A 12,355-nucleotide genomic window follows, 5' to 3' on the forward strand; every position below is an offset into this window, starting at 1 on the left:
TAAACCAGAAAAGTAAAGAAAAAGTTGGGGTTTATTCCCTTTGCCTTCTGGCTTGTATGTCATTAGGGTGCACAGGGGTCACACTGGACAGCTTTTTATTACCACTATGTCTTGAACCATACTCTTTGAAATGAAAGTAGCAGTTCTCCCTTACCTTCAGGAGAATACCAACAAACATTTGAAGACTTGTACAGCTAGAAATGCTATTTTCAGCCTGGGGTCTCTCTACTGAGACCCCATCTGTTTTCTCAGTGCAGAGTGAGGAGTTTTATGCTGAGTGCTCTTGTCTTCAGTCCCATTCTGGAACATACGCTTTTCCGTTCTGCAGGGGATACAGCGTGTATGAAGTTGCTCCACGCAAGCCCATCGCAGTTAGCATGAGATGTAAATCAGCCCACAACTTGGGATGTATTCTGCTCTCAGTGATGTGACAGTAAATCTGGTTCAACTTCCCTGATTCTTCTCAGTTGGCTACTAGAGAGTGCAGTTTGGCTTGATGCATCCCATGAGCATCAAGACTTTGGTGCAAGAAAGAATTAGATGATGTCTCAATGGGCTGTTCCTGTTGCAATAGTTGACTATGCAGGTACAACCTGGGATATCTGCTCATTTCACTTGTACTGTTTGCTCCAGTTCATGTGGTTTTTGTCGGTATCTGTTATAAAAAATACAGCAAAAGGTGAGAGAGTCTAATCGGGGTGGCTATTCTCATGCAATGGATGCTATGAACACAAACAAGGTGTGATACTCTGAGGTCAGATGATACTTGTCATGGGCATGGGAGTATACCTTTTCCTTTTTGTATTTCAGTGGGGGCCGTAGCTGGATCCTTGGTTCAGCACGCTGGCGTGCACCTACAATTACTCCATTGACTTCTATGGAGTTAGTAGGCTCGACCTCTGACTTGGATGTGAAAGAAATCAGAATCTGACTGAGCATGACCTACCTCAGCTAGCTGTCCTCGCGCCCAGCACGCTACAATAACAACTGCCTTTTCAGACTAGAAATGCATTTAGCCTCGATCAGCTGTTCAGTACATAGTGAACTCAGTGTCTTCTCCCTTCCTTGTGGTAGGTCATGGTCAACTGCTGTTGAGCTTTTGCAAATTGTCCATTCAGTTTACACAAGAACAACAGTGACAACGAGCCAGTTCAGTTAAAGGGCGCACAAGCAGGCAACCAATAAAACTGCAGCCTCAGGGGTATGGTGTGCTTTTATTCCTTAAATGCTGGTGTGCTTAACATCTTGATGCAACTGAACCAAAAAAGGCCTGGCTCTGTCTTTCACGTTACAGGACAGCTTCTCTTACTTGCACTCCCTTGTACCTTCAGTAAATATCTATTTGGGCCATTGCAGGGAAGATCCCCTTGCCAGAGGAATTTCCTTGCTTACAGACTCTGGAGATGGGACAGCAGTCTTGCCCTCCTGTTGTAACAGCTGATGGGCCATCTACTTTAAGGCTTTTTCTCTACTGACATGCAAGGTTTCCTCCCTGCCCCCCCATCTTTGTTTTTGTTTTGCAGACAGATCAGAACATGAGCTCCTTATCTCGTTATAAAATAGTAAGTGGAGACAAAGCACTTGTGGTGTTTACTGGAAGGGGGTGGTGTAAGGTCAGCACGGCCACCCTGCCTGCTGCTGACCTCTGCTACTTTGCCTCTCAGTAAAACCAACTGCTTTGTTATGCCACTGACAAAAGAGTGGTAATTAATGTGTTACCCCATGGTAAAATGCATCTTTTTTTTCTCCCCCTACTTGGTGAGACCTAGCTTAGGTGTTGAATGGTATTGGTGCCGTGCATTAGCCATAGGTAAATGTCTCCAGAGTAGAGCTGAGAGAACAGCTACAATCAAAAAAGCCGAAACTGCTTTGGTTCAGCTCCCCTTGCGAAGCCGATTCCAGCGCTTGAGTGCAGAGCAGCAAGTGTAACGGGAAGGGTAAAGCATGTCAAAAGAGGGTAAATTCTTAGGTTTGTAAATAAGGCATGATTTTAAGACCTTTATTCTCTAAAGGTGGGGACGAAAAAAGCAGTATCTTGGGAAGTAACCCGTCAGAACACAGTAATACAGCTCAACCTGCAACCACTGCATGTTTGCAACAAAAAATACTTGAGAGGCAATTAATAAATTACTTGAGTAGAAAGTACTTGAGCGGTAATTAATTCATGACTAATACACTTTAAAAAAGACTGAGACTATTTATAAACAAACAGGGCAGATGAATTTCTCAACTGAAGTCTTCCCTCTGAATTGTTTCACTCAGCTCTGCTCCAGACCAGAGAGGGAACTGGTGATGTTCAGTGCATTTCTCTCACCGCAACCCATGTACTACGTATTTCCCACAAGCTGTTCCAGTTCTGAGTTCTGCTTGCTTTTAATTCAGGGATGTAAATTTGTGGAGTCCTGAGCAAAACTGCTAAGTCCCACATCCTCCCAGGGATGCAGCTCGCTCGAAGATGCTCTATCCATCTTGCCTTCATTTCCTCCTTCCCTGTTCTATTAACTCTCAGCCATGCCAAACCCATCAGCTCGTACTTCTCTGCCCATTTTCCGCTACCTCTCGGCAGTGTCTCGCTAAAGGGGCCGTAGCCCTTTGTTCTTGACCGTGATTCACTGAAGGTTTTTTTTATGGTTGCTCTACTGACAGTAGCAGCACTCACATGCCAGGATGCCAATGTGCCCTGTGGATGGTGGGAGATGTCATCTCCCATTCACAGGTGTGAATCTAAGTGTGCTTTGGGCATTTCACCTGGGCGTTCTGCCATATGCAGGGTGAATGAGCCTTCTGCCCCGAGCCCAGCACAGTCCTGGGTGTTCAAGCGCTTGTCAGGGAGGACATCAGGCAATCAAACCAGCCCTTCACGTCCCAGATCTGCATTGGGAAGTGCAACCGTGGAATCCCTTTACCTGGCTGAATTTGGACTGTGAAGAATGACATGCTTATAATAGGAGACCCTGGTCTCTCCCCGTAACACGCAACAATCTGGCTTCATACAAATACAGGACCAGATTAAGAATCGTCTATATTGGAGTAAATTGGACAGCAAATAGCCCGCTTTATGCTGGTATAACTAAGACTTGAATTTGGTCCCGCCATACATAACGTTTACCCTGGAGTGGAAGCAAAACATTGAATCTGCCCTTCTTCAAGCACCCATATTCTTTCACTATATGATATGGAGTTCTGTTCCATTGCTAGCATACATCCCATATTACCTACAAAGTCTGCATACTCCAAGCAAATGTTTCTCAATTTTTTTTTTTACTTCAATTTGAAGTGAAAGGTACAATATAGGATTCAAATGCCTTTGCATTACATGGGTTTTTAACCACTTTGATTCCCCCTCCCTCCCCCCCTCCAGAATCACTTCACAGAACTGAAACAACCTCTGAATAGCTTTGGCTGCATTCCCTTCTGCGTATCTGAACTTTCTTTTGATTTCTCTTTTTATTGCTTTACATGGCACTTATTTTTATTTACTTTTATATATATATATAATATATATATTTTTAAAAAGCACATATCATGTTTCAGGTCTCACTTTGTCAGTATTTCTACCCTGTGGATGTGTTTCACAGCAGGAAAGAAAATAGGGTAATTGCCAAAGAAACAGAACGATGGAACTGCTCAAAGAAAAGACAAAAAGAAAACAAATCGATTTCTGGAGCAAGTATTGGTGTGTCCTGGCTCTTTCCCCACTGTGAGCATTTGGTTCCAGTGCTTCATGCAGATAACTATGGACAGGAGAAATAGGAGGAGACTTACAGAAGGATTTGGAAAGTGTGATTTGTCACTAAGAAATGGCCCGCTCAACATTATCTGAACACAACTTCTGACTTGTCTTTGGCTCGAAGATTTAACGTTAAGGCAAAATGAAGACGCGGTGTAGAAGCTCCATCAAATCTTTGGCACAACAGCAACAACAACAAAACCACTGTACAACGTGAGCTGAGAAGGTATCATTTCCCTGTTAAGCAAAGGGAAAAGTGCTAAATAAATTGCACATACTAAAAGGTGGCTGGCTGGCTTAAAACGAAACAAACAATCCCATCTTTTTTTTCCCCCCAGAGATTTGAGACTGTCCCTTAGCCAACTGTTGTCCTGAAAGGGGTCTCTGCAAAAAAGCTGCTTGCAGTCTTCATGTGGGTTATGCAACCATTGCCCAAAATAGATGGAACGACGGCTGGACGTTCTTCTGAATTCTCCTGTCCCAGTTTTTATTCCTGGAAAGAAATGATACACGGTCAGGTTAGTGAACTTTTTGGAGACTAGGGGATTGACTGCTTCAGTAATAACAGGTGCGTGTTCTTTCAGAGCCACGTGCTGTACTTGCTGTAGGCTGTGACTCCCTTTTACTCCAGTGGTGCAGTACTGGGTCTAAGTAGCTCTGAGCAAGTAAAAAGTAGGCTTGCTCACCAGGATCAAGAGGAAACTGCCCCCTGAAAGGAGGGAGGCATGGAGTATTTAAAGGCCAGGTTCATTTGCCACTAGTCGTTCATACTAGTGTTTTACCTAGTATCTCGTGGAAATATATATGGCCCAGCCTGGGAATGCTTAGCTCACCCTGGCAGGCTCTCACCGATTTCAAGGCTTCCTTGTGAGCCAGGATTTCATGGTGTGACCCAATGGGGCCCTTCCCAGGGTATGGAGCTACTCAGCAAGAATAAAGGTGGCAGAACCTTGTCTTGCATGCCCTGGTGCACACAGCTGGAAGAGTTTTCTTTTTAGATGTTTTTCTGATGGAAAAACTCATTGTTTTCTTCCCCCCCCCCCACTTCTCCCAGGAGGGAGGGAGAAAGTTATCCCCCCTACAAGTATTGTATTTTTTTCCAGTAAACATCATAAAACAAAATGGCTTTTGCATTTTTGTTCTTTATATTTTGTTCTTTCTCCTTTTCCCCTCTTTTAGTGGTACAAGTGGGGGTGGGGGAGGAGAAGAGAGAAAAACAACCCCTGAAAACTGTTGGAAGTGGAAATATCTCTCTCTTTTTTTCTTTTTATCCCAAACTAATTTATTGCCCTTCTCCTTTTAATTCCTGTTTCTTTGTTAACACCTCCCTCAGCCTCTTCTCCCTCCTCTCTCTCCCTTCCCCCTTCCCCACATGCACACACAATGGAAAATTTTTTGGGAGAAGAGAGAAGATGATGTGTGTTTGTGTGTGATCGATCACATTTTCCTTCAAATTCTCTCTTTTTTTTTTTTTCCCCTTTCTGTACACAGACAGCAGCAAATGCCAGAGCCCCATGGTAAAATTGGACTTCTGTAAATTGTCTTGCTACCCACCCCCCCCCACTTTTGCAGGCACAACTTATAGAGCCTCCTTGACCATGTTTTAGTGAGTCCTACAAAGGAAACTTGTCCCAGCAAAAAGATCTTATTTGCCCAGCGAGAAACTGTGAATACAACAGTAATGGACATGCATAGCATAGAGCTGATGGATGGAGTGGGACAGAGATGCTAAAGAATGTGTGTATTTTTAGGGAGGGAATGGAGCAAGAGAAGACTAAAAGCTAGAAATGCTAGTAAAGACCAAGCTTCCACTTGAAAGGCCTTGCGAATTTTCAAAGACCTCTTGGGAACCTATCTTGAGTTTCAGAAGCTGATCTCAGATTTACGAATGGAAAGGAAATCGAATGGGACAACCTGGACTGAGCGATAGTGATGCGAGTTATTACATTCTCCTTTCCGGCTGTCAGGCTGCTTGGCCTTCAGAATGGGACCATCCCCCTCCCACTTATCTGGGTGTAAATCATTTAACCATTTGAGCAGCAGGCCTTGTTGGGGAATTCACGCTTGACTGGGGAATGTCGCCAAAAGATTTCATTACTGTATCGTAATAAACAGAGCTCAGATGGGCGTCTTAAAACAGAGAGAAACCTTTCCCAGCACCCCTTCCATGCTGAGTAGGAGCATGCTCCCTAAGAAATCCCAAACAATATTTAATATTTTGAGACCTTATTAGAATCCTTAGAGACTAATTTTGTAAGGGGCTGAAGTTCAAATTTGTCAATGTGCCTAAATCACTTAGACTCCTTAGAGACTTAGGGGCAGATCCACAAATGTATGTAAGTGCCTATCCTCCTGCTGAAATCGGTGGGAGTTTGGTGTCTAACTTTGAGCCTAATGCATTAACAATCAAGGGGAATTAGGGGCTGATGTCCAGTGGCTCAACTTATAAATATGTTCAGGCCTAAAGATACAGAAAAGTGCCTAATGTGAATCTTTAAATGCTTAAGTGAATCAGGGGCTTGACTTGCTTGAATGCATTTCTCCCGAAAAAGAGAATTAAGTAGGGCCGCACTATCTGCCTGAAACAAGGTGGCGCTGATGGATGAGGGGAGAGAATGGGAGGTGTGACATCTCTGCTACGGGAAGTGTCAGACTGTGCTATGATCAAAGGAAAATAGCAGTCATTTGCTCGCCCCAGCCATCAGTCAGGGTAAGTGGGCACAGCCACCCCTGTGCTGAAGCTAATGACTTGTGTTGGGCTAAAGCACGCTTTCTTGAGGGGCATCCAGTCTTGGTGTGAAGACACCAATAGAGAGAGGACTACACCTTTTCCCTTGCTCTCTTTATTCCAACAGCCAGTCATTCTCGCTACTAAATCTGCGCGTATCTTTTTTTCTAACTTGAATATGCCTGGCTTCAGCTTTCAGCCTTTGTGCTCTCTCTTGCCTAGATATGGGCCCTGCATTCTTCCAAGTGTTTTGCGATGGCGCTTGGACACTGTAATCATGTTGCCGTTAAGAAGAATTCTTTTGGTAATCTGGAAAGATTAAAATCTCTAAATATCTCCTGAGAGATACGTTTTGTTCTGATACTGATTCAGGTTTTTTGGTGGGTTTTTTTTTTTTTTTAAGCTTCTCTAGTTTGTCAGGATTGGAAGCTATAACAGAGACAACAGTATCAATGTTTTCTTTGATATTATCCTCGTGGAGTCTTTGTAACGGCCTACTGTGAAGGCCCCTTTAAGCTTCCCCCCTCCACAGTGTATATAGGCATACAATGTGCACTGCAGCCTTGCCCTGTATAAGGTTTCTCCAGGAAAACCCAAAGACCAGCTAAGAATACCATAGAAAATGCTAGTGCATCCCAGTGATAAGACCGTACCAAGGCCGTTGCAGAATCAGGGCCCGGAGCTTTCATTAATGCACGATCGATACGATTGTATCTGTGAAAATCCAGATGGGCTGCAATGGCAAAGCTGGGAGCTCGTATCTGGATTTTGCATATTCCAGCATTTGGATGAATTTGGGTCTGTAGTTCTGCTATGGCCCACTATAAGCTAAGTACAATGCAGTCTTGGTTCAGCCTGGCTGGGGTTTGGGCTGGTGGAATCTCGATTCAAAATGTTTAACAAATCCATCAGATAAATGTAATTCAATTCTTCACAGTGTGCATTTGTTTCTCTTCTATGCTGAAAACAGCAGACGCCTCCCTAAAGTTCTTTGAAGCAATGGAAACACAGAGACAGGAGAAATGACACAGTCAAAACACTGCCTTTAAACAGAGGGAGTGGTGACATCAATAGCTCCAAATGAATGTTTTTGGTGTCACTTATTTTTTGCTTCTCGATGAGCAGAAGAAGGGTGAGGGGATTTTTAAAAAAAATTATGTATTTATTTATTAACTATGTGCTGAGTGTTCAAATCTAGCATTTGATTGTGTAAATCAAGAAAGAGGACCCCTGTGCTGGTTGGGATATGGCACCCTAACATTCTTTTGATGAACAAAATGTGGATGAAAAGCACCCTATTCTGGGGTGTATACAGAAGTGCTCCATGAATGTTTTACAGTGCTGTAATTTAGAGCACTTTTTATAGCACTATAAAGTTACAGTGCTCTTAAACATGACAGAAGTGCAGTGTTGGGGGGGGGGGGTCTGATCTGCCCTGCACTTTCCAGGCTAGTTGGCAGGGGGCGGTCCACAGCCTCCTGCAGCTTTTCCACTGGTCAGAAATTTAATCAATGTACAGAAGTTATTTAAAGTGCTGGAAAGTACAGCGCTTCAAATTTAATACCTCACTTAACAAGCGTTAATTTAAAGCGCTGTATCCACTTCTTAAAGTGCTGTTAAGCTAGACACTTCTCTTAGGTCACAGCAATAAAGTACTTTAAATGGCAGAAAAAAAACCAACTCCTGTACACGCCTTTAGGTGCCAAAGTCTGAAAATCCTGACCTCGGCTTTTTTCATATTTTAGCTTTTGGAGATGCACAGACAGACAATCTTATATTGCTAACTTATTCATCAGGAAGAAGGCTTTCCCTTTTCCTGTGTGTAAAATAAATTGGTGCTTTACACAGCTAAATAATAAACATTCCTTTAAATTCACCTGTCAGGATTAATTTGTCCCATGCGAAATAAAAACACAAAGAGGGCTGAGGGGGGAAAATCCTGACAAAAGGAACTGCCTTAGTAATATTTAAGGATAGTAGAAAAGTGAATATACTCTGAATCCCATGTCTTAGCTTGTAACAGTGTCTTGATAAATTGGACATATTTCACTACAGAAATTAATGACCTATCAAGCATCTTTGAAGAAAATAAAAAGGTTGGGGGAGTAGATATGGCACAACTGCACTCCCTTAAATTCAGACAACTTCTGGTTGCTAATTGGTTTTCCAGCCTTCTGAATCTAATCCAACATCGCCTGAAGTCAGTGGAAGGACTCTCAGTGACTTTAGTGGGCTCTGGATTGCTGACCACGTAGTACACAAACAATACATAAAAATACACAAATGCATCTCAACATGGGCCACTTTCATGCATTTTGACCACTGTCCATTTATTCACAGTAATATTGCTCCGTAGTGCACAGCTAGGAGATATGCAACGTGTTTTGGGGGGGAAAAAGATTTCACTGCAGTTCTCTGCAACAAAATATATGCTGAGAGATAGGGAAGACCAGCCTTAGTTTATGTGCAGATGAATGCACAGGAACGAGCTCAGGGCAGAAAAATGCTGTACATACAAGGGGAAGGGAATACAAAAGGAAGAAAACCCTTCTTATGATTTCAGTGTAGTCACTCGCTTGTATTAGTCAAAGAGAGATAAGGAACACATCATTTCTCTTTCCCCTCTCCCCTCTCTTCTCACTATAGGCAGAAACTCTGAAGCCTAATTTACTTTATATTGGCTGGTTTAATTAGTCTAAAAAATAATCTGAACTCCACTGATTCTTGACCTTGAGAACTGGCCTCATGACCTTGGAGATTCAAAGGAAGCGTCTCCGGGTGTCATGATTCCTGTATTATTTGGTGTTCTTTAGTTTCTGATACCTTCTCTATATTCACTTTTCCTTCAATTGTAGGTATCTGATCTCTGTTGGACAGTCCTTTTTGTTTCTACATAAACGAGGGGTTGCATCTTCCACACTTGACTCTGGAAGCCACAACTCCAGCGGCACATGCAGCTTCTCCCTGGTCTCTGAAACAGAGTGGGATGGACTTCTTGGGTAGTGCTACACAGATCCATCAAACTTGCTTTTGTCTGACCTCTATGGGGTGAATCCAAGGGACTGCGATCTTTGATGCTCAGGGAATGTGGGTGGGCTTCCCACATCCTACGCAGTGAAAGACTCCAGTTAGGACCTGCTGCTCAAGATCGTCTGTAGCCACGTCTCAAATGGAGCAGAAGGGGTATGCTCTTGCAACCCAGCGGGACTAATACTTGTGCAGAAATGGAAGCGAGGGAGAGGGAAACCACAGCACTGAGGAACCTCAGCGCGGGGAGAATTGAGAGACTTGTGAACTTGCGTGGGCTGCCGGTATACTCCAATCCATTACTGTACAGGTAGCAAGATTACAGGTGGCAAGGGTCACTGTCAACACAGTCAAACCAAATTTAGAGAACTGCAAAAGCATCTTGGGGTAGGTCTGGCTTATATCAGTTGCATGGGTTATGCTGCTCCCTCTTGGAACAGCTCCTTAGCGCCATGCGCTTTGACACTTAAGCCTCCCCAAATCGCACGTGTATTGAATGCCAGTGCTTGCCATGGAAGAACTGCTGGGGGCTAGTTGTTAGGATGGCATTTGTGTAGTAGTCTGCTTTCCATGTGACCTACGCTATTCGGGGGGGGGGCGCAGATTCAGGGCACCCCCCTCTTTGGCTGTACACCACTGGGACTTCAATGTCACAGCTCCTCATGTGCTATGAGTTCTGAGCTCACCAGCTGGTTGGTGTGGGGTCTGGCCAGAGCCCCCGCTCTCGCACAGCTCTGGAGTCCATAGGGTGAGCTCTCTTTGCTGCGCATGAGCCACTCTGCCAAAGGGGTGTGTGGCTGCACCCCCCCACCTTTCCACGATTATGGATCTGCCCGTGATGCTATCCAGAGTGGCTTGGCTTCCTTGTGCACAGCAAATGGATGACATTCGAGCCCGGGGGCTGGCAACGCTTTTGGGTGGAGTGCCAAAAACATCTGCAACCTTGACTTAGGTTGGCGTGCCGGGGCAGACGGCAGGGGAGCCACAAGGGGCCTGATCCTTGTTGTGGGAGTGAAGCCCCAGTCCCTTCCCCACCGTCCATCCCAAGGGGCGCGGGCCCAGCAAAATGCCTTCATGCTCCACACTCTGGCACCTGTGCTGGGGGCTTCCTACCCGTTTTAGCCAGTTGAACCCAGATGAGCTGAAGTCTCTTAGGATGGCTGAAAACACAATTATGTGGACCTGAAATGAACTGGAAAGGCCTATACAGATTTCAACCTGCTGGGCTGCTTTCCCAGCTATAGATGACTAAGACAGGTCCCCATACCAGAGTGGTCCATTTTCTCCCCCAGGCACACTGAACCAAGTGGCTGTAGGGAAGCAGATGTGCTGACTGGCTGTACTCTCCTAGTGGGGAAATGAAGCTGTTTTAAGCAGGATCTTCTGCTTTGCTTGGTGAGGGGAGGGGGAAATGGGAACCTGATTTCCACCCTCACCCCTCCTTGCATTAGAAACCCCTGTGGTACATGAATCTATGGTGAATAAATGGGGTTCACCTAATCAAGACTTTAGTGTATCAGATGGGGAAGCTAAACTGCTGATGTGTGTTAAGCTAGTATTGATCATTACATCAATACGTGCGTTCCCTGTCAGAGCTGCAATCCGCTTTACAAGCCTTTCAAATTAGTTTGAAGGATGTTCAGGGGCAGGGGCTGTAGCTTTACCTGGGGGTCCATACAGATAAATCACAACACACTAATATTAAAACAAATCCATTCTCAGCAGACAAAATCGGAGCTGTACAACTGGTGCTTCGTGCTACCTTTTACATGATATAAGGTCACTGCTCTTTCACTCCTGCACAAAGGAACAAACAAAACAGGCTGCTGAAAACTCTGCATTATATTATCTATAATAGAGCTACTTATTTCTTTTGCAGTATTCAGGGAGCATTACAAATTTACAGCAACGTTTTAAGCTTGTATACAAATCCCATACAGTGAAGACTGTATAACCTTAATCAAAATCAGCTAACTGAAAACAATTAATCAACCAATCAAAACCAAATATTTTTTATCTTAACTGTTTGAATTTTCATATTATACTATGATGGAGTATGTGTGTATATACCTACAGATTCCCTTTTTAAAATTCCCTTTATACGATGTGTGTATGGTGTATGCTTTACATATGTATATAAGAATATATCTCTACACCCAGATTTAAAATGGTGTATGTGTGTATTTCACATATGACTACATATACTCACAGAATTAAAACTGTAGGCAAATATATACATGTATGAGAACTCTATACACACAGATAAGTAAATGTGCCTTTTTACTTTACATGTATAAGAATATAGCTACACACAGAGAAAGTTAAAGCTGGGTGTGTGTATTCACCATATATTCACACACGCACACACATACATACACAACGGGAATTAAAAATAAGAAACTAAATTCCAGCAGAAAACTTTTATTGAGCTCCAACTGTTATGCTGTTATTCATAACCCAGTTTCCTCCCTTACAAAGAGACCTTTTGCATGGTTTTTCCTTCTGCCTCTATAACAGCTGCTCTCAGTGTTGTATCCTGAGTGATGATGAGGTTCTGAAAGTGTTTTTTTGGAACAGATGGCCAGGAGAGAGCTGGGGAATGTGCCAGCAGAAAGCTGGGGAATGTGCCAAATCCTGCAGTGACTGAGTGCTTTGGGTTCCAGCTCGCGTGCCTTTCCCCTGCCCTCTGCCCTAAGTGGCGCCAGCAGGACTTCCCAACTAGCACTCTGAACATCTGGAGTCTGCGACTGCCAGGAGAGAGGGGGGGGGGGGGGAAAAACCCTCCCTGCTCCAGCTTAGCTTCCATGTACTCAACAATGTTACCGACTAACAGAACAACTAATCAAAAACAAAAAGGACAAAAAAATGAA

The 12,355-nt window shown here is 43.9% G+C and overlaps 1 protein-coding gene across 2 annotated transcripts in view; it reads right to left on the bottom strand.

Moving 5' to 3' along the window:
* Positions 1-1,970: 1,970 nt before the first annotated feature.
* The window catches only part of ATOH8 (atonal bHLH transcription factor 8), a 32,180-nt gene continuing 21,795 nt past the window's right edge, over positions 1,971-12,355 (bottom strand). For both annotated transcript variants that reach the window (XR_016440659.1, XM_090035353.1), the window contains exon 3: positions 1,971-4,223. Coding sequence is in view for 1 of the 2 variants with exons in the window: in XM_090035353.1 (XP_089891479.1) it covers positions 4,218-4,223 (6 nt within the window). In the remaining variant the exon portion in view is untranslated. The remainder of the gene's footprint in view (positions 4,224-12,355) is intronic.

This window comes from Crocodylus siamensis, chromosome 2 (assembly GCF_052110815.1).
Source record: "Crocodylus siamensis isolate JL-2025a chromosome 2, ASM5211081v1, whole genome shotgun sequence".
Lineage (NCBI taxonomy): Eukaryota > Metazoa > Chordata > Crocodylia > Crocodylidae > Crocodylus > Crocodylus siamensis.